Source organism: Cicer arietinum, chromosome 5, assembly GCF_000331145.2.
Source record: "Cicer arietinum cultivar CDC Frontier isolate Library 1 chromosome 5, Cicar.CDCFrontier_v2.0, whole genome shotgun sequence".
In the NCBI taxonomy this organism is placed as follows: domain Eukaryota; kingdom Viridiplantae; phylum Streptophyta; class Magnoliopsida; order Fabales; family Fabaceae; genus Cicer; species Cicer arietinum.
In genome coordinates, this window is record NC_021164.2 from 69,958,356 (window position 1) to 69,980,062 (window position 21,707).

Sequence of the window (21,707 nt, forward strand, 5' to 3'; positions counted from 1 at the left end):
CAGGAACCTGGCTACTCCAGGACACTCTCTTAGTCAAATTAGAACCAGGTCCAGTGTTCTTGAATTCCCCATAGTACAGTGTATTCAGCCCAAAATCTCCACTCCATGGCATCCAACCCTGTGGTGTGATAAGGGCTTCCAAGAAAGAATGAATGAAAATTGTTCTAGAATACTCCTTCCATGGCCTTCCTAGATAGTTCTTGTGTACTTTAGGCTTGCTATAATACAATTCCATATATTTATCGGTACCATTAACCAAGCAATTGTGGAAAACAAAGCCAGTTGACTGAGCAGGGTCTGTTCTGCCATGTGCAGTAATGGCATTGTTCTCCCCTTTCTTTGGCCTTGCTTGCCTGGGCTGGACTAGGATTTCGCAGTCTTGGAAGAATGAAGCTGAGTTTCCAAAGATGAAGTCCACATTGCCTATAATACGACAAGATTTATAAAACTGACGCAAGGAATGAGCATAGAGAGTATCTTGATTTCCTATGAATTCACATTTCTCGATAACAGAAAGATCACTGTCTGATCTAAATGCCACTGCTTGGTGAGCATTAGCACCTGCTGTGTTTTGGATAGTGAGATCCTTTGCCATGAATCCATCCCCAACAACCCCTGCAAAGTTTAATCAATCAACTCCTTAAGAATATAACAATGCTGTATCAAGTCTATGTATTTACGAAAAGTTGTTCTATGAAGGAGTTTCACACATTTGTTTCTCAGTTATTTTTTCTCCACATTCAATGCATCTTGCACGAGATCTTTACTAATAAGGTTGTTGTTGGTATAAACAGCTAAATTAAACTCTTATATTGAAGGTGTTTACCACATAGGTGCTCATTTACAAACTACTATGATGTCTCTATAACAAAAAAATAGAAAACAAAGTCGGACCGTTTAGGATAACTTATGAAAATAGACCAATAATTATTAATAAACATGTCATAAGTTTTTCATTCAAACTGTTTCACAAAAGTTTATGTCAATAGATAAACTCAAATTAAGTCAATTCAAACAAACTTTTTTGATCTATGGCTGAAGTGACAAGCACCACCAGTAACCTCACACACACAAAGTGGAGATCTAGATTCAAACACAGATCACCACGGAAAACGTCGGATCAAACAATTCCAGCATTACCGGTTGAGCTAGCCCATAACCAATCCAAACAAGCTTTGAACAGGTTAAACCTTAAACAAAACAAACTTACCTACGGTGGCAGAGTTATAGGTTGTCATCCCCTCTTGTAGTCCCACGTTAGCAGAGCCGGTGATGATAGTTTTACGAATACCATCACCCAAAAACACAACGTTCCTCTTCCTTAACGGAACCCTAACCCTTTCTTCATAAACCCCTTCCTTTATGTGTATCACAAATTTCCCTCCTCCAACATCCACGTCATCAGGCGCAGCATCAACCGCTTCCTGCACCGTCTCATAACACCCACTTCCCGCTTCCTTACACACCGTAACATTCGGCGTAAGATTCGCGGGTACGGAAGGTCCAGAGCCGAATGTACCCGAGCCGTAACCCTCCCAAAAACCGTCACGCTCGGTGCGAGGCGGCCTCCATGAAGCGGTGTCGTTTCCAAAGAGGTCGTAGTTGAGAATCATGGCGAGAGCGTTACTGGAGAGGATGGTGAGGGATTCAAGAAACGACATCGTTTTGAAGACGAGTGAAGTGTCGTTTGCGTATTTGAGACCGGACCAGCAGTTATACTGATAAGCCAATGCAGCGCTCATGAAGGCACGTGCGTCTTTGGTTCTTCCACGTGAGAGTGCATGTGATGTGAGAGATATACGGTGATGAGAGTATTGGAAGACTTGGAGGCAGCTCTTGGCGACGGTGGTTCGGGAGCGGTTTCCTGTGGAAGCGTCTAGGAAGGTTTTGAGCATGGATTGGGCGGTGAAGAGGTTTTGAGAGGAGAGTGTTATGGCGGATTGGATAATGTGGATGGGGTTTGGGTTGTTGAATAGGGAGGAGAGAGAGGTTTGGCATTGGTGAGGGAAGCGGGTGGCTTTGCAAGCTTGTTGGATGTGAATGTAATGGGAATGTGAATGAAAATGGGAATGGGAATGGGTTGAGTGGGAGAGGGAGAGGAATAGGAAGAGGATGAAGGGGATGGATGCCATGGAGAGGATGAGGAGAGTGGATCTGATGATTGGGAAATGTTTAATGGGTTTTCTGAGGCGGGTGGTTGTCATGGTAGGTTCGGATTAATTGTAGGAAGAGATTATCATCTTATTCAGTTATTGTTGGGTGGGAGTTTGGTGAATAATAAATAAACAACTTCCAAAATTAGGGTGTTTCTTGTTCATATATTTAATGTGTAGGTCAAAATCGTCATGCTCTCTGTAAATATTTCGTGCAATGAGGAAGAACATGTAGAAAAGGTGGTGAGTGTGTGTGATTGGGGGATCCGATCCACTACATTTTCGTCCGTTACCGTAGAAAGTGAAAAAGTTAAATCGTCCGTGTCGGCTGAATGTGGGACCCTATTTTAATCTATTTGTTTGTCAGAAAAATATATATGTATTTGTCAACAAAATACCTCTATTTTCATATTTATTAAGGAAGATCCGCAACTTCATTTCATTTTTATGATTTCATGTCAAAATTAAATATATTCACTATCCACCAAATTACATCTATCGAAGGAGACTATAAAATTGTGAAGATCTCGTGCAAGAATAAATTTATATTTAATTTATGGCTTGAATAAATTTGTTTTATTGAGACAATTTAGAAAACTAAAAAAACATATATTTTATTTAATAACATACCATAAATATAATGGTTGTTTCCTTGTAAAATAAATGAATTAATTTATAGATATTATAGAAAAAACAAATGTGTATGAGTGCAAATAGAGTACGTTAATATTCATCCCACTCTATTAGTAGAGCATGCCATATATATATATATATATATATATATATATATATTTTTGGAAATTGGATTAAAATTATTTGTCGAAGAATAATTTATTTACGTTACGAAGAATTGTACATATATATATATATATATATTTATATTTATATTTATATTTATATTTATATTTATATTATTATTATTATTATATAGGTGTGTGTATATGTATACACACAAATATATATTTTATCGTGACTAGTGATATTCAGACTACTATATATTCAGACTACTATTCTAAATATATAAATAAAATCTAAAACAAAAGATAGTCAAATTTCTCTTAATTTTTTTTGTGGAATACAAATATTTTATAACTAAGACAATTTAATGTTAACAATTGATTTTATAAAATATGTTTATTGTTTTTTAAATTATATTTTGTTCTTATTCAAATAAATTTGTGTTTAATCTAGTAATTAATTTTATTTTTTGTTTTATTTTTATTTGTAAAATATTTTTTATGTGTTTCTTATGTTTTCTAATGAAATCAGACATCTTCTTATTTATAATGATGCCGCAATAATTATATTAAGTGTCTAGGAAATTGTATTGACTAGGAATACTAACAATTAGACTAGGATGTTGCACAATCAAGGAATAATAAAACACATACAATGAATTTTAACACTTCCGCTCAAGTTAAATCTTATTGTGCTTTAAGTTTGTTACATCAAAATATTTTATCACAAAAAAAAATGAAATTAAGTTTGACGATTCTTGGACTAGTTTGAAAAAGAAAGACATCATTAATGATTAATGTGTGAAGAAGTCACCGCTGAATTGATTATCGGTGGGACGCATCACTAATATGATTCATATATGGGAATAAAGTTACCACTGAATTGATCGTTAATGGAAATAAAATGCGCCACTAATATGATTCATATGTGGGAATAGAGTCACCATTGGGTTGATTATCGGTGGAAATAAAATGATTTTATGAGCAAATTGTACCTTGTCCTTGAAACTAAGTTATCACAACAGCATATACAATGCGGGACGAATAGTTGAAAAATTATGTTGCTACAAAATCACCACATCATGAAAAGACCTGTAGAATGGGGTTGGAGACAAGTGCATGAGCTCTCACGCACGAATTTGTTGGAGGTGCGTGGGACCCATATATAGAAAAGACGACCACGTGTGACACCGTGTGCAATATTGGTTGGCGACAAGATAATTATTGTCGTGCTCGTCGGATGATTGCGCGACGATGTTTGTTGGTTTTGGATGCACAATAGAAAAGAGGCAGTTGATGTTGGCACAACTGTAACAGAGTAAAAAAAAAAAAAAAGCAAAACAATGAGAAAGCACAATTGTGTTTGAAAGAAAACAAAAGTCATTGAAAAACACACACAGTGAAATCAGTGCTTTTGAGGCCAGCTGTAGCGTCGTGGTTGACAGCTGAAGTTGATGGTGACAGATGATTGTACGAAGCCAGAAAATTGAAAGACTGAAAAAGGTGGTGCTGCGAGCGGTGATACTATGTAAAATATATTTTATGATACCGTGTAAAATATGTGTTTGTGTGTTTAGTGTGTCTCAAATGAGATCATACACCTTCTTATTTATAATGACGCTGCAATAATCAATTCAATACTTAATAAATTGTATTGACTAGGACTACTAACAATTAGTATAAGATGTTGTACAATAAATGAATAATTAAAGCATACATTGAATTTTAACACTATTAATATTAATAAATCAGATAAATATTTCAATGATTTAATTTAGTTTTGGATAGTTTAAATAATTTAGTTTTACAACAAAACTTTTAATATTTTCTTAGAGGTATAATGATTAAAATTGATATCCAAATATTTTTAAAAATTATAAGTACATGGACAAATACTATAATACTATAACCAAATTATATACGCTCTCAAGGCATCCATCAGTGTGTTTGTGTGTGTGTGTTTTTTTTTACAAAAAATGAAAATATCTTAATTCATTTAAATTGATAAATACAAATTTAATATCACTAAAAATAAAAATAATGTATATACGAATATACTTACAACATCCAATTTAATAGTATAAAATGACACGATGTTTATAAATAATATTACAAAATCAAACTGAACACGATACCCTTACATTTGGATGTGCAACATTAATAATTTAATTATTAAAAATTAATAATAAATGATTAAATATAAAGACTTAATCCACAATAATATATATTTAAAAAAAAATCTTTATTAATAGTAATTGATTGAAGATATAGACCAACTTAACACTTCACATATATCGTAGGAATAGCATTCTACAGAATTAGAGATATATTTAAAAAAAAAACTGTACACGCTTAATTAATTTTACAATCAAGGCTAATATGAATAATTGAGATTGTAATTTCCTTATATCAATAAGTATACAACAATTGTGTACAAATATTATCACGTGATTAAACTTATTTGAGAGCGTTTTAAGATGTTTTTTTTTTATCTAGATGCTCTTTTTTTTTTTTTTTTTATCTAGATGCTCTTTTTATTTTTTTTTTAATACAATTTACTTTAGATTTTTGTTGTTGTTTACTTTCAAAACGTCACAAGACAGGATGCATGATTTATTTATTTTAAAATAGTAAAAAGATTCTTTTTTACATGATTTGTTTATTTTAAAATAGTAAAAATATTAATTATTAATTAAAACAAAATATATATTACTGGAACAATGAGAGACCAAAAAGAAAAGGCAAATTCATCAGATATTTATCGACGAAACAAGGACGAATCTCAAGTTGCTCTCTCTCTCTCTCTCTCAAAGTTTCGACATGGCAAAATTCTGCGCTCACGTCTAGGGTTTCTCACTCCAAGATCTGTTCATCACTCACATGTGAGTCTTCTCTCAACCTTACTGTGCTTCCTCCCTTATATGTCTTATCTAGGGTTTAGATTATCTCCCGTAATTTCAATTTTGAGCTTGTTTTAAAACCTAATTTTTGTCGTCCTCCATTGATTTTGACGCCTACGTGCTTGATTTTGAATGTGATGTGATAGATAATCGAATATATTGATCATATTTGTTACGTATGTATAGATTCATAGTGTTATCAATGTCGTTTATGCGGAATATGTATCATAGGTACCGACTTTAGATTTTCCCCGTCCCCCATACCGAAAGGGAACTTTGGAGACATGATAATGAGGAACCATCGAAGCTGCGGTGGATGCGAGTTTCTCACTTCTCTTCTTCTGATCGATGTGGTTGTGCTTTGTTTTAGACTAACAATGTTCGATATAACTCTTTCGTATTTGTTACAACCACTTTTTCTTGTGCCAGAATATATTCTTAAGGTCTGCTCAGTCTCATGGACAGAAACTAGCTGTCCCATGCGTATTTTTGGTTAGAGTTTGCCTGGTTCTAATATGGTGATATTGGTTTTTATCATAAATTTGTCTTCTTTTTTAGCCTTGACTACAGTGTGTAATCATTGGCTTGTATACCTCAAGTCCCCCAAAATTGTTTAACTTATATGGATGGAATGAAACTTATTCATTCACTTCTACTTGTTGACCGTGCCATTACATCTTTAGACTGTATTATTATTAATATTATTTTTTAAACCCAAAATACTACTTCGTTCTTTAGGCTTACATCCATAAAACTGGCTGCATCACCCAGATGCCAAGACATAAGTCATTAAGTTGTTCCATACTTGGGTCAGTGGTCTCCTATGTGCTTTAGTTCTATGTATCTCAGTAAGAGTACATTATTCCAAGTGCTAATATGAGATACAATTTTTCTGCAGTAATTTCATGTGGTCAATGCAAGGAGGTGTTGCAAAGTTCAATCAAAGTAGCTGATAAAAATGTTTCAATTGGGATTTGATCCTTTCACAAGAGCAATAGGGGATATTTAACTCATTAGCCAAATTTATATTGGATAGTTTTGGAGTGGAGAAGCTTTCAATATATTCCAAGATAGCAGAATAAACCACCGGCTAGTTCAAGGATGGGAAAGGACGTATCACTTTATGTATTAAGTTTTACCGGACTCACTAGTGCCCTATATGCATCAAGAAAAGCATTTGAAAAAATCAATGCAATACATACTGTAGCTTTGATCCGAATTTTGAATGGTCAATTATTGAGTGTTTTGAAGACTGTATGAGATGCATTGAATCATTGATGTTGTAAAAATGCTGTATAAGTACCATCACATCACAGATAAATATCTTTCAATGTTTGAAGAGTATACATAGGATTTGGAAGAGCTAGATTTGTGTATTTGTCTTATTGAAGATTAAAAGCATCTTTGTAATCTTGTTGGTCAAATAAACTCAACATCAATTTAGCGGCCCTGGCATGCGCTCTCTTTAATAATCACACCCACCAACTAGTTATGGATGACCAGGAAGAGTCTGTCTTATTTGAGACTTGCAAGCTGGTGGCATTGCTAAAGGTTTAGGCATTCATTAAGAAATGCTTAGATTCACTTTGATGTATCATATTAGGAAAACCTGATTGTGAGCAAACAGTATCAGGCCTTGATGGGTGTTTGATATTATTGCCAAAGCTTGTTATCCCAATAAACCTTACAAAACTATCTTCTCTGGAGGACATTATATGAACTTATAGGATATTCATTCAACCCTGACTTTTGACTTTCACACAACTGCTGATGCTGTGCTATTTAGATTCTGTTTTCATGTTAATCTGGCTCGTCAGGGAATTATACATCCTTGAATTCCCCCACTGGCAGTGATCGCACCCTTCTTTTAAAGTTTTTTTGAAGGGAGGTTTCATTGACTTGGGGACATGGAGTAAAAAGGAGAACTTGGTGCCATAAAGTTCGCTATATGTGTTCAAGGGAACAAAGATGATGAAAGATGTGGGAAAATGGGACAGATATATAAAGCTTCACGCTAGGCTATATTATTGGAGGTCATGCATAGCTACGTTTTTTATTGGCCTTTGCCTCCTTGGCTAAAGTCTAGCATCCTCTTTCTGTGGAAGGAGGATTTCTTCCGCTGTAATGGAGAACACCAAATTCCCTTCTTGCCCACTTAATATATTTCTAAGTAACTGGGTTGTTTTGTTATAATAAATATATTTGTTCGGAAAAATCAAGGAAATTGAATCACTGACACTGTTGACTTTTGACAAAACTAATGGAAAAGAAAACAAAGTAAAGTAATACCAAATCTCCCAGCCAAAGGGAAAACCTGTGGTCCCCCCCTATTAAGATATTTTTCTCTTACTATCTTTCTTGCAATAAGTGGTAGAAAATCCTGTCGGTTCCTTTTGTGAATTCAACCAATCTGTGTGTTGTACTCTATGATGTCTAAGCCCAATACAATACTTGACACACAACTGATTTTATCATAGAACTTGGAAAAAACAGTAACTGATTTTTTTTGTCTCAGTGCATTATATGCATATGAAATGAATAGAATTTTCAGCTAGTGGTTTCTCTATGGGATATATATGTTCTTTGCTGTTTCTTTATTGAAGTTTCTTGTGTATTCTTTGCTTGTTTTTGCTGTTAGGGAGGATTGTGGTCCGTGGATCCTCACGATCTATATCAGATGGTTGATTATTTGTCTTGACTCTTTAGTTGTTGGTGCAAAACTTTGGTTAGGGTTAACTATTGAAGAGTTGTAGTTTTGTTGCAATTACCTGCTTTGATACTTTAATTTTTTCTTTTTGGTCTTGGGGATGCCCTACCACTTGGATGGGGGGCATTGGGACGTGATCAAACCTCTCCAACAGACCACATAGTTGCATTATATCCTGTGTCAACTGATCCAACTCTCTCTAGCTTGATACTTGATGTTTTATTTGCTAGATTGGTCTATTATTTATTTTATAATTTCTGTGTAATTTTCCTTGTACCTTATAGTCCTTTAGTGCTTAAAAGTTAGTTGAAGAACGAGTAGATTTTAAGTTTTGGGTGATTTATTTGCTGTTGTTAATTCAGAGCACACTGTATTATCAAAGAGAGGCTTTATTGTTGACATGAGTGGAACCGACAGAAAGCGCTCTTCAAAGTGGGATTTGGGCGATGAGCTTGAATTCTCACCTGGTAGCAAGCAAATGCGGCCTGGGTGGTCTTCTGCAGATGTTGCTGGTAGAAATAGTTCAAAACGGGCTTATTCACAAGGAAATGATAAATTAAGACCTGTTATGGGATTTTCATCAAAGGAATTTTCTGGAGGCAGAGGTTCAAATAAGGACGGTGATTTGAATAAAGATCATAGAGTTGTGGATACAAGAAGAGAATGGGACACTGATGGAAATTACAGCAAAAAGATGTCTCCTTGGCCAGAGGAACGGAAACAGCAGAGGCATAGTCAATCCCCCAATAATGGTTGGAGCAGGTTAGTCTTGTCTGAGTTTCTGAATATTGATGAAAACTATATATTTTTAGTATTTTACTGATTGTCTATTGCGGGAACATGACTGCAGACATACTTTCATGTTCTACATTTTAATATAGTAATGCTCAAAAAGTCAAAATATACACCTCTTTTTGTCTAAAACACTTTCACTTCAATGGAGCGGCTGTGCACCCTCAGGAGCATGCTGTTCCACCTCGGAGCGCTCAGCCATATTGTTGGGATCTAAAGAAAACATAATTTATTACTCAATAGTAATACTTTAATTTTCAAAGACCATTTGAAACATTTTTTCAGTTATATTTTATTTATTACAAACACCTGGTGCATGCATTCAATCATGATGACAGGACACTTCATGAATGGTCATTTGGCATCTATTTGATCTTGACATTGACATCTAGTGGTCCTATGTTCAAGTCTACCATGTAGGCATTGTATCTTGGTAAAAGGATGAGATTACAAGGCAATATCTACACACACACACACACTCACAAATGGACCCAATAATACGACAATAACTAGTATCTTAACAGTTTTATCTTCTTGACAAAAAAAAAACGGTTTTCTATTATCGATTAAAGAAACAGTTTTATCTTCTGGGGTAAAGCTCAGAGGGTGCAGTTTAAAAGGTTATTTTTCAGAAGATCTTTCATACCAAAATATATTTGTCTATTCATGCCATGTTCTGCTTCTTTATTTTTAAGGATGCATCCCATATATGTATTTGTGTTGAAGAGCATTTTGCTGAAGTGAGTATTTGCTTTAATTCAGACTACCTCCTTGAACTCTGTTTTAGATTTTTCCCAAGGTAGTGTGATAAGAATAATGAAGATGTAAATAGGAACAAACAATAGGAAATAATGATGTTTCTGTTTTATGGTTAGGTGGTTAGTAGTTACGGTTTTATAGTTAGGTGGTTAGTTATTAGGTAGTGCTTTTGGATCCTATCCCTTGTATAATCAACCTATACATAAAGGCTCCCATCCCTTTGAAAGGATCTTTGGAGAGATTCTATCCTATTATTTCTTATTTTTTTTTTCTCTCTAAATGTTAAGTGTTTTTTCTCTAAATCATTTGAATCCAATTCTTGGGTTCCTAGCAGGTAGTCGTTGTCATCATTTCCTCTAACAAATATATTGGAGATATTTACGATTGTATTATGGCCATTGTTGTGATATTTCTAGAATGCAGTTGTTTTTCTGTTTTTTTTTTTTGTTTTAATTATGTCTTTCCTTGGATTTTGGTCATTCTCAGGAGCAGTCGGAGCCGGAGCCGGAGCCCTCCTCGTGGTTTTAGGTGGAGATATTTATGATAGTATTATGGCCATTGTTATAATATTTCTAGAATGCAGTTGTTTTTTGTTTTAACCATCTGTCTTTCCTTGGATTTTGTTCATTCTCAGGAGCAGTCGAAGCCGGAGCCCTCGTGGTTTTAGGTGGGATTCAGGAGTCGACGATAGAAAAAGGATGAGGGTTGGAGGATCAACACAACCATGCAGAGATTTTCCTGCTGGTAAATGCAGAAGAGGCAGTCTTTGCAATTTTCTACATGATGATAACCAAAATCATGATAATAGTTGGGAAAGTAAGCACTGGGAAGATGGAGCTCCTAGATATTCTGCTCCTCATGAGAGCGTGGACCATTCTCTTAAGAGTGGTAGATCTAATGAAGCCTGTATAAATTTTGCAAAAGGCAGGTGTAGAATGGGAGCATCTTGCAAGTTTGTGCATGATGACGACTCTGATGGATATGGTAAAGTTTCTATGGATGAATTCACTAGAGAAAGAGAAATCAACAGAAGGCATAGAGATAGTTCTTTTGAGCAGGGTGGCGGGCATGCGCCTAACCGCACTAGTGATACTCCTTGCAAATTTTTTGCTAATGGCAATTGTCGTAATGGTAAATATTGTAGATTTGCTCATGATAAGCAAGCATGTAGGAGCCCTAATAGAAGATTAAGGGATGATAGACGGGCCAGCAATCCAAGTGGAGATCGTCAAATGTTGGATAGACGAAAATCGAGCAATTCCATCAGTCCTGATAGAAGGCTTAAAGATGATAAGCGGGGTTTGGATGGCGATGTGGCTGATCCAGATATAGTTGGGGACAGTCCAAAGCAGAACGATACAGTTTCTGTAACTGATACAGCAAAGCTGATCGAGAACAAAAGTGGAAATGTCGGTGCCACAGAGCGAGGATCTACTGCTTGGCCTATGACGGATGGATGGGATCATGGTTTAGATAAGAGCAGACTGCATGGTAAACCATCAATTTCGAGTGATAAGAAGGAAGCCGATCGTTGGATAGCAGAAAATACTGGTGCCAACATGCATGGCTCCCAGCCAATAGGTACAGACATTTGGCCGGGTGATGCAGAAATGTCTCCTGATTGGAATTATAGGATGGGATCTTCCAGTCATATGGAAGAACCTGGACAGAATAAGCATGGGATAAGCCAGGGTGGTACTTATTTATCTACCTCTGAACACAGCAAAATACAAGTTGCTCCAGGTAACATATGTTTGATGTTTCTGTAACTGTGTACCCTTGTAAATTTTACCCAAAAGTTAAAAAATATAATTTCGTTTCACTGAAATGTAATGATAGATGTGAATAATAGTTCTGCTGGGTCTCACAGACCTAACGCTTTCTACTGGTGTTTTTCCAGGACAAGGCATCAATCAGATTACTCAGAATGTAAATCCTTTGCATACTTCCAGCTCTCATGCAATTGGGCAAAGTCAAGTGGCCGTTCCCATTCTTCCTTCAAGAGAAGGAATTGTTGATGCTATGCACAGCCAAGAAGTCTGTACTGAGAAAAAGTACACCATGGAACCTAATATCATGGATCCAGGCTTATCTCATGTTAGTTCAAGAAACCCTTCAACTCAGAATGAAGTAAGCAATGAACAGCTTGCTCAACTCACCAATCTCTCAGCCTCTCTAGCTCATATCCTTGGAGCAGGTCAGCAGCTGCCGCAGCTATATGCTGCTTTAAATTCTCATGATTTAAAGGACAGTCCTTCCCTAGCAAAAACTCAAGTGCCTGCAATACCTGTTTCGATTGCATGCTTCAAACCAGATCCAGCTGTTGGACTCCCGAAGCCGTATGATCCAATGCATGATAGTATTGAGCAAAAGAACGCGGATGCAAGTGGGGTGCTCCCAGCTATTCCTCAAAGTAAAAATATTGCTGAAGTAGAAACTCTCTCGCAGTTGTCTAAATCTGGAAGACAAAATTGTGGTGATTCTATTAAGGCTGCCTCCTCAGAATTTGTCAAGAGTGATAATCTAATCCAGTTGCAGCCTGGTCAAAACACAGTGGTTAACAAGGATAACAATGAAGAGGTTGCTAAGGAAAGGCAAAGCTCTCAAGATGGTCATCATAAAAGTACAAAAGAAAATGGTCCGCAAAATATGGACCAAAATGGTGGGCCTGACGATGCCAATAAAGCAAAGGATATGAAAGGGATTCGTGCATTTAAATTTGCACTGGCTGAGTTTGTTAAGGAGCTTCTGAAACCAACATGGAAAGAAGGTCAAATCACTAAAGAAGATTATAAAACAATTGTGAAGAAAGTTGTTGATAAAGTAACTGGTACCATGCAGGGGGCCAATATTCCTCAGACACAAGAAAAAATTGACCACTATTTGTCATTTTCAAAACCAAAGCTCAACAAACTTGTTCAGGTCAGTAGGGGGTTAACTTATTGCCATTTTTTTTTGTCATCTCCATTTTCCTTTTAAATATGAAAGTGAATTTATGTTTAAAGTGAGACTCTAAAATTCATTGAATTTTCTTGAAAGCTTAATCTTGATGTTATGGGATTGGTCCCTTGCCCAAATTTGCGGTTAATTTTAAGCATAGAAATGTACTTACCAAGAATATATATGCAGATAAATTCAATCATCATGCTTTCTGAAAAACAATCAAAGTAGTTTTGGTGATGTTTTTTCAAACTGAACAAAATTTCCCTTTTAGGAATGAAAATCATTAGAGAAAGTAAGAATCTTCTATCATTGTTGAAAAATGATATCCCTGCTTTAGATGATTTGAACATGTGTGAAAAAGACTTGTAGAAATAGATTGAAAAAATTATGTTGAGAGTGGACCATATAACGATTAGATCTATTCATTACATGATATTGATTTAAATGATCCATGCTTCTGGCTCGCTTACTTGGAAAAGGCTTGGCTGCTGCTGTTTGCTAATACATTTATCCAATTTCTTAACTTTTATTCATAGTCTACTTATTTTGCCAATTTGACAAAATCTCACGAGACCGATACTTATTTTCTTTATATATGCAACTAATTGATCTCAATTCTGAGCTCTGTATTTGACTGTAATTGTTGCGGAAGGTGTTGATATGTATTTCACATGTCTAAGCTGTATTTTGCCATTCGAGATATATAGCTACTAAATCTACATTTGCTTTTGAGACATTTTCTTTTGCCAACCTTTGATCGCAGTGAAGCTATTAACTATTGATTACTTGTTGAGTTTCCATCTTTTCCTATAATTCTTCTCTTTTTGGTTGCAGGCATATGTGGAGAAGGTTCAGAAGTCTTAGTGCAATTATAGAAACGGCTGCCAAATTTACTCGGTGTTTATTCTCTTCAATGTGTACTTTTGCTTCTTAACTCTGGAATTCTTTTGCCCATTGTTCGTGTACCTTGCTCCTTATCTTTGCAGCTCTTGTGTACGTTTAAGAGCTTTCTTTTTGGGTGTTAATCGTTTTTCTTTGTTTTTGCGGGATGAATATGTTGGGTGTCTGTGCTGTTAGTTTGCAACTTCAATGTTAGGCAATTGGTATGTGGGTTTTTCTTTTTCAAAACCAGTTTATTGTAATCATAGGAGACACCTGTTTTATTCCCTTTCTGAAACAGAAAGAAATGGAACCAAAAGCTGATGAGGCCTTCCAATTGGATGTTAATTCTTTCAAGCTGTTGTATCCTTTAAACGGAAGGTCTCGATTCTCAATAGTATGGTTGTGTGGCAGTCGTTCTTTATTTCTATTCATAATTCTAAACATTTGGCAGTACGAACTTCTTTTGTTAGAATATATAAGCATTACTATAATCTTGAAGCAGATGAGCATTTTTATTGATTTGATTTATCTAATAATCACCTCTGAATCCATAATTGTCCAGTTGTAATATTCAAATCTTACGATAGAATTGAGTATGAATCACCTTTGCGACAATAACATATTTTACACTAAATCCTTTATTTGATCCTAAATTTTGACTAAGCAAAATATATAGAATTGAATTTTTCCCTAAACCTAATAAAGCTGAGCGATATAGGGTCTAATTAATACTTCTAACTATACTATTATAAGAAGGAAAAAAAAACAACTTAAATTTTTAGTTAACTACTTTTGACTCTTTTAATGTTATTATTTTTATTATATTTTTAGTTTAATTCTAAATATTTAATATTGGTAGTTAACCGTTTGATATTTAAAAGAGGGGAATTTAATAAATTTAATTTTTTTTAATACTTGTGAAAATAATACATTTCTTAATATCTGTGAATTTTTTTTTTTGATAATACTAATCAGAGAGAGTACAATATTATATTATATAAGTACAATATTATATTATATAAGACGGAGGTCTAAATTATAGAGTGACTATGATTTTTTTAGATTAGACTGTCTTGAAGTGATTAAATAAATTATGAGGTTAGTCATAATAATCAAATTAGTTTATGTTTCTATAAAAATTAGTTGTAGTTTTGATTTTTTGATTTTTTTTAATTTATGATAATGTCTTCTAATTTTAAAAATTTAATAATTTTGGTTTTTTTAGATTTTTAACTAATATTTTAATGACATAGTTTAACATAACATGTAATACAACGATGTTAAATGAATTTTATCCATAAAATTGATAAATATTTTAGAATATAATAATTTTTTTGACATTTTTTTATGAGAAATGTTTGGAGGCACTTGTTAATACCAAATATAGCAATAAAAAAAAATTTGAAATTTGTGTATCTCATGTTTAGAATTGAAGAATCGTAAAAAATTCAAACTTTCAACTCAAATATTCCTTTTAATTGTTTTTAACGAGTACTAGGTACCCTTGTTAGGCTTTTTATACTAATGCTTGTGTATCAACAAAAGACACAGATGTGAATATATGTAGGTCATGTGGAGTTTTCTAGGGTTTAAGTTCAAATTATTTATATGATAAATGTTTTTTAAAGTTTAACGTGACTTTGTAGAAAGTTCAACCTTACACGACAACTTAAAGCCTACTTCAATTACAATAAGTAAATAGGTCATATAGGTTTTCATTAAATTATTGCTAGCCTTTTCATTAAATATACAATTGAGTTTTTTATTTTACTTTTTTTATCGATTAGTCTGACCTAATTAATAACGGGTCATAAGGCACAGAGGCTTGATTTATTTATTTCATGATAAAGTCCCGGAATTATTATTTTTCAAAATTAAGACGAAAAGGTAATTCCAAGTCAAAAAGGACTTTAGAGCTCATATAACATTTTTAAAGAGATTTATATTTACATCCTCCAATAAAACTAATAAAACTTCTCCTGATAATATATATCTTTTTACTATTAAATTAAATCTTACAAACAATTGCAATTAGTTAATATAGTTTTTCACTACAAGAAAAACTCTAATTTATGGCCAACTTGACAAATATTTTGTGGTCGAAAAAAACCATCACTAATTAGTGACTGAAAAAACCCTCACAAATACAAAAATTGAAATTGGTCTTTATTTGTGACTGAAAAAACCTCACAAATTCTTAAAAATTTAGGTGGCATTTGTGGCTGCCTAAGCCCTCACAAAATCACAACGTTGTGATTTTGTGAGAGAAGCAGCCACAAAATCCACTTAAATTTTTAAGATTTTTGTGAGGATTTTTTCAGTCACAAAATCTAAATTTTGCGAGGGTCAAGGCCGCCCCAAAATCCTGAAGTGAAATTAGAATTTGTGGTTGCAAAGACCGCCACAAAAGCCTGAGCCGTTACATTTTGTGGCTGCAAAGGCCGCCACAAAGGAACCAAAGTAACGTTGTATTTTTTGGCCGCTCAGCTTGCCACAAAGTTTTAGACCGTTACCTTTTGTGGCTGCAAAGGCCGCCACAAACAGCTAAAGGATCGTTGCCAGTTGTGGCCGCCCATGCGGCCACAAAGTCCTGCATTTTTTACCGTTTAGGCCGCCACAAACGCCACATATCCGTTGCTCATTGTGGCTGCTTTGGCCGCCACAAAGGATCAACCAAATCTTATATATATTACTCCAGTCCTCTTATCATTTTCCACTTCTAACTTCTCTCTAAACCCTCCTTCTAAATATTCTCTCCACCTTCTCTCTACAAAAAATATTCGTCCAAACTTGCTTCAATTTTGGTAAGTTTATATTATATTATATTATATATGTAGTTTTTTATTTTTATTTTTGATTTGAAGTTATTTATGTAATTAATATTATTGAATTTTTATTTTGACAGTGGTTGTTAATTACTTCGAAGAGTTGTAAGCTCCGTACGTGAAAGCTTCAAGTCAGATTATCAAATTAGTATTTTATACATTTTAAATTTAAATTAGTAAATATATATGTGATATTATAATTATATTTATATTATTTTTAAAATATAGATTAGTAATATATATATATATATATATATATGCGTTATTATAGATTTATTTATAAAAAAATAGGAATTATGTTGTTTACATAATATATGATAAATAAAAATTTCAAACACATGTAAAATATATTGATTTTAATATAACTATTTTTTAAAAAAACATTATTAAAATTGATGATATTATTATTTTTTGTTATAATTAAGTCTTGATACATATTAATATAGTTTATTGATTGTTAGTCTTGATATTTTTTGTTAGTCTTGATTATTAAAAAAACATCATTTAAAATTTTATTTCGGTTTATATATATAATTATATAGTCTTGATAATAACTTATTATATTGTTTACAAATTAATTAATACTCCCCTAATTGACATATATAATAAAACTTATTGATTTTAATATAACTATTTTTAAAAAAAAAAACATTATTAAAATTGATGATATTATTATTTTTTGTTATAATTAAGTCTTGATACATATTAGATGTACGATAGGAATTTTTCTGGAAGAAAGAGTCTTAAACAACGTTTTGCTAACTAGGTTGAAGACTTTCTCAATTTTGCGAGAGTGTAAAAAATTGTCGAAGATGAAGGGGGAATGAGATGTCCATGTTATTTATGTCGATGTAGACGGTTTAAAAGTGAAAATGAAATAAGAGTACATTTATATGCAGATGGATTTATGCCTAACTACTGGATTTGGACTAATCACGGGGAAGAGTCTCCGGCGGCGCCTAATACTAGTACAAGTGTGGAGAATTATAACATAGGTCATTCAAGTAGTACTAACATGTTAGGTATAGATTATTATAACTATCAACACTTTGAGGCGATGGATGATATGATCTCGGATGCTGTTAAGGTTAATTTGTCATTCAATGAAGATCAATATGACAATACCGATGGACTTGTGGTGGCCTATGCCCTCACAAAGGAAGGCGTTTGTGACGTCTTTGGCCCTCACAAAAGACAACGTGCATTTCACCATTTGTGGCCATTTTGGCCGCCACAAACAGCGTATTTGTGGCTGTCTAAGGCCGCCACAAACAGCGTATTTGTGGCTGTCTAAGGCCGCCACAAACAGCGTATTTGTGGCTGTCTAAGGCCGCCACAAACAGCGTATTTGTGGCTGTCTAAGGCCGCCACAAACAGCGTATTTGTGGCTGTCTAAGGCCGCCACAAACAGCGTATTTGTGGCTGTCTAAGGCCGCCACAAATACCCCATTTGTGACTGCTTTCTACCCTTTGTGAGGGCTTTTGGGCCTCACAAAATCCTTGTTTTCTTGTAGTGTTCTTGCATAAATATTTGGAATTTAATGTATATAATTAAGACGATAGTACTAAAAACTCATGTCATATATATAGATAAATCTAACAAAAATATTTGTTAAAGAATTAGAAATATAAATTTTATATTGAAAAAATGAATATAATATAAGACAAAAATTGAAATTTTACATTAAAAAACAAAATATAATTAATATCTACTATCAACACTTTGAGGCGATGGATGATATGATCTCGGATGCTGTTAAGGTTAATTTGTCATTCAATGAAGATCAATATGACAATACCGATGGACTTGTGGTGGCCTATGCCCTCACAAAGGAAGGCGTTTGTGACGTCTTTGGCCCTCACAAAAGACAACGTGCATTTCACCATTTGTGGCCATTTTGGCCGCCACAAACAGCGTATTTGTGGCTGTCTAAGGCCGCCACAAACAGCGTATTTGTGGCTGTCTAAGGCCGCCACAAATACCCCATTTGTGACTGCTTTCTACCCTTTGTGAGGGCTTTTGGGCCTCACAAAATCCTTGTTTTCTTGTAGTGTTCTTGCATAAATATTTGGAATTTAATGTATATAATTAAGACGATAGTACTAAAAACTCATGTCATATATATAGATAAATCTAACAAAAATATTTGTTAAAGAATTAGAAATATAAATTTTATATTGAAAAAATGAATATAATATAAGACAAAAATTGAAATTTTACATTAAAAAACAAAATATAATTAATATCTTATATTTTTGCAAATAAAAATACAAAAACTCATCAATATCGTGGTACAGTAAACAATAATCTAACTTTTTCTTATTTTCTTTACCGGACTATATGTCCTATATGAATTCATCAATGATCACCAAAATAATTCACAACACTTTTCATTAGTGGGAATGGGAGATGAACTATTAGCACAATTATTTTCTACTTTTTGCCTGCACTAACTTGCTTCAGTCAAATTAGTGGGGTAGTGCAATGATAATAAACACAACTAAATTAACCTGCCCTCACACTTCAAAATTTGTACACCTCTCAAATCCCCCATTTTTTTGTAAAATGGTTAAGATTAGAATGTGAGGATAGTGTAACAATTCAAAGGGTATGAAGTTATTTGTATTTTTCTATTCCAAAACTTTGGTGGTTAAGATTTTTCATACAAATTATTTTCAAATTTTCCTTTTTCAATGCAAAGACTATAAATATCCAACTGTAAAAAATGTCTTAAAAACAAAACATCTTAATTATATCTAAGGGTAAAGTTGAAACATAATGATCCATTTTCATCTTGAATTTCTAAAACAAAAATTAAAGTTAAAACAACCAAATATCGATAAAATAAAGCACGAGTAAATCACATTTATTATTAATTACACTCAGAACATAAAAAGATATATATAGTAGAAAAAAATGAACAAGAGAATATGATTTTTGCATCAAAAGTGGAAATAATACAACAATGCACACACCTACCAGTTAATTAGATTATCAATGATCCCCATAGCCACATCACAAATATGTTTCAAACCATTTTCTCTATTAGCAAGCTCAGTAGGATAAACTAAATCATTAACCCTTTTAAATGCATTGTGACAAGCATTTGGGTAATCTTTGGCTGCAGTTATGTGCATATAAGCATAATCATATTCTTCATTAGCCAAATCCTGCACTGAAGCTTGGAGTGCATCACCAGCATAATTATACTTATCTTCACACTCTTTGAGGACCCTTTTTAAGGTAGTGTTGTTTGTAGGAGTAAGCAACTTCGAAGACAAATATGAAGAAGTTGAAGTTGCATTTGTCATTCCAATCCCAACCATGATCAGAGCTAGTCCCTTTGTATCTGCATTTGGACTGCTAGGATCAGATTTGAGAGAAGAGAAACATAGATTGTAGTACTTTGTGTTCTTGCATGTGTTTTTGATTAAAGTGGCATCTCCATTCACAAATGTGCATAGATTAGGGTGTGATAGGAAGAGGAGGAGAAATAGTGAGAAGAAGATCTTACAAGTCATCATGGAGATTAATTTGTTGTTGATAGTTTTTTTAGAGGAAAGTTCAAAGTATATAGAAATTTGAGACAATAAAGTCAAGAAGCAGAGTTATATGATTCCTTTTTCTTGAGATCTTCTTTAGGTATGCCTTGTAGTGACACATGAATAAATATTAAATTAAATATTGTTCCTTAGTCTTTAGGTTATGATGGGACCTTGAATTCTTGTCTTATATTAATGATGTAGGAAAAAGTGGAATTTGTATTTCCTACATCAAAGAGATCTAACATTCACGCGGTCAAGAAGTTAGATGTTCTAAAAAATTACGTATTAATGTTCTGATGCGTGAATGCGAAATTTTGATTGAATAACTATCAATTTTGAAGTGGTGATATTCTTTGATAGAAAGGGAAAAGTGGGGTGTTGCATATAGATTTTTGATCAAGCCTCACGTGATAAATTCTATTATGAAAGAACCTCCACTACTAGGTCTAGGACATTATTTTGACTGTTAGTATAATATGATATGATTATCTGAGGGACTACCCAAAATTCTAAAAAATGAGTTGTTTTTTTCTTGTTGGAATCACTACTTTGTGGGTGATTCAGGGCTTTATTTGGAAGGTAGCAAGTCATCTACTCATAAGGGTTTGTTTGTCTACTAGTATAAAACATGTTAGAGGGAAGGGTCACGGGTCATAAACCAACAAGAATATAGACCCTCAATCCCATATCAACCATGTTACGAAACGTGACTGCTTTGGCAAAGGGAAAAGGCAACAACACTTGGACATTGCATAGGTAAGCAATAGGAGAAACCATTAAGCTCCCATTATTGGGTCCTTCTAGATCTTATAGGTGTAAAAAGTTTTAAAACTTTTATGTTAGGTCCACTTTTTGTACTTGGACAGTGGAAAATATTTAATCAACCTCTATGTTAGGTCCACTTTTTGTACTTAGAAGAATAAGGTAAAGCTTGAGTAAAAATTATTTTTAGACAATGGTTAAACTAATTACTTTCAATTGATTTGATATTCAATTAAAGTCTATAAATCACTTAAACGTAACCACTTAGTACAAATATTAATTTACTAAATCTTAATGCTCCAATTGTGCAATAATATTACTGGAGAAAGCAATAGTCAACTTATAATTAACATTTGATTTGATGAGATGTTTGAACTTCAATATCTCTCAAGGATTAGCATATATGTACGTTTATGTAAAAATGCAACCAGACAAAGTGCGCCTATTTTTAATTTGGATTTTAAACTAAGTACAAATCTGAGATTTATACAAGTCTTACAAGATATAATAACTTCTATACAGGATTTAAAGTAAAACCATTGATGAATTAATGAGAGGATATATATTGCTCGCACTTAAACAAAGTTAAGTTGAAGTATCGGAGAACAAAAAATGTAACATTCACTTCTTAAGTAATTCCATTCAACTAGTTTCGTAATTGGTTAGTTGCACATTTATGAGAGGCCTCCGTAAAATTGGTT

General features: G+C 33.6%; 3 protein-coding genes across 5 annotated transcripts in view; 1 reads left to right on the plus strand and 2 right to left on the minus strand.

Annotated features, from left to right (window-relative positions):
* LOC101508250 (probable pectinesterase/pectinesterase inhibitor 51) overlaps positions 1–2,377 on the minus strand; it is a 2,807-nt gene extending 430 nt beyond the window's left edge. Inside the window, exons 1-2 of the mRNA XM_073368846.1 lie at positions 1,211–2,377; positions 2–615 (exon numbers count right to left, since the gene is read on the minus strand). Coding sequence (XP_073224947.1) covers positions 2–615; positions 1,211–2,204 — 1,608 coding nt within the window. The 5' untranslated portion in view covers positions 2,205–2,377. The remainder of the gene's footprint in view (position 1; positions 616–1,210) is intronic.
* A 3,234-nt stretch (positions 2,378–5,611) lies between these two features.
* On the plus strand, positions 5,612–14,326 carry LOC101508882 (zinc finger CCCH domain-containing protein 38-like). 3 transcript variants are annotated; one of them, XM_012716481.3, is made up of 7 exons: positions 5,613–5,772; positions 6,689–7,911; positions 8,860–9,259; positions 10,535–10,576; positions 10,683–11,791; positions 11,949–12,970; positions 13,826–14,326. In XM_012716481.3, the coding sequence occupies exons 3-7, from the start codon at positions 8,898–8,900 to the stop codon at positions 13,853–13,855; spliced, it is 2,565 nt and encodes an 854-aa protein (XP_012571935.1). In that variant the 5' UTR covers positions 5,613–5,772; positions 6,689–7,911; positions 8,860–8,897; the 3' UTR covers positions 13,856–14,326. The 3 variants fall into 3 exon arrangements, with proteins under 3 accessions (XP_012571936.1, XP_012571935.1, XP_004502920.1); XM_012716482.3 differs by lacking the exon at positions 6,689–7,911 and having other exon boundaries at positions 5,612–5,772; XM_004502863.4 differs by having other exon boundaries at positions 6,689–9,259.
* A 5,209-nt stretch (positions 14,327–19,535) lies between these two features.
* Positions 19,536–20,532, minus strand: LOC101509198 (cell wall / vacuolar inhibitor of fructosidase 2). Its single transcript, XM_004502864.4, has one exon. The coding sequence runs from the start codon at positions 20,221–20,223 to the stop codon at positions 19,675–19,677; it is 549 nt and encodes a 182-aa protein (XP_004502921.1). The 5' UTR covers positions 20,224–20,532; the 3' UTR covers positions 19,536–19,674.
* Positions 20,533–21,707: the final 1,175 nt, after the last annotated feature.

What these genes read in the sequence shown, in the direction of transcription:
- LOC101508882 (XM_012716482.3), top strand. Translation starts at nt 8,898, where the DNA reads ATGAGTGGAACCGACAGAAAGCGCTCTTCAAAGTGGGATTTGGGCGAT. An exon ending in CCCAATAATGGTTGGAGCAG is followed by an intron (nt 9,260 to 10,534) that starts GTTAGTCTTGTC and finishes GGTCATTCTCAG; the next exon opens with GAGCAGTCGGAGCCGGAGCC. An exon ending in CAAAATACAAGTTGCTCCAG is followed by an intron (nt 11,792 to 11,948) that starts GTAACATATGTT and finishes GTGTTTTTCCAG; the next exon opens with GACAAGGCATCAATCAGATT.
- LOC101509198 (XM_004502864.4), bottom strand. Translation starts at nt 20,223, where the DNA reads ATGATGACTTGTAAGATCTTCTTCTCACTATTTCTCCTCCTCTTCCTA.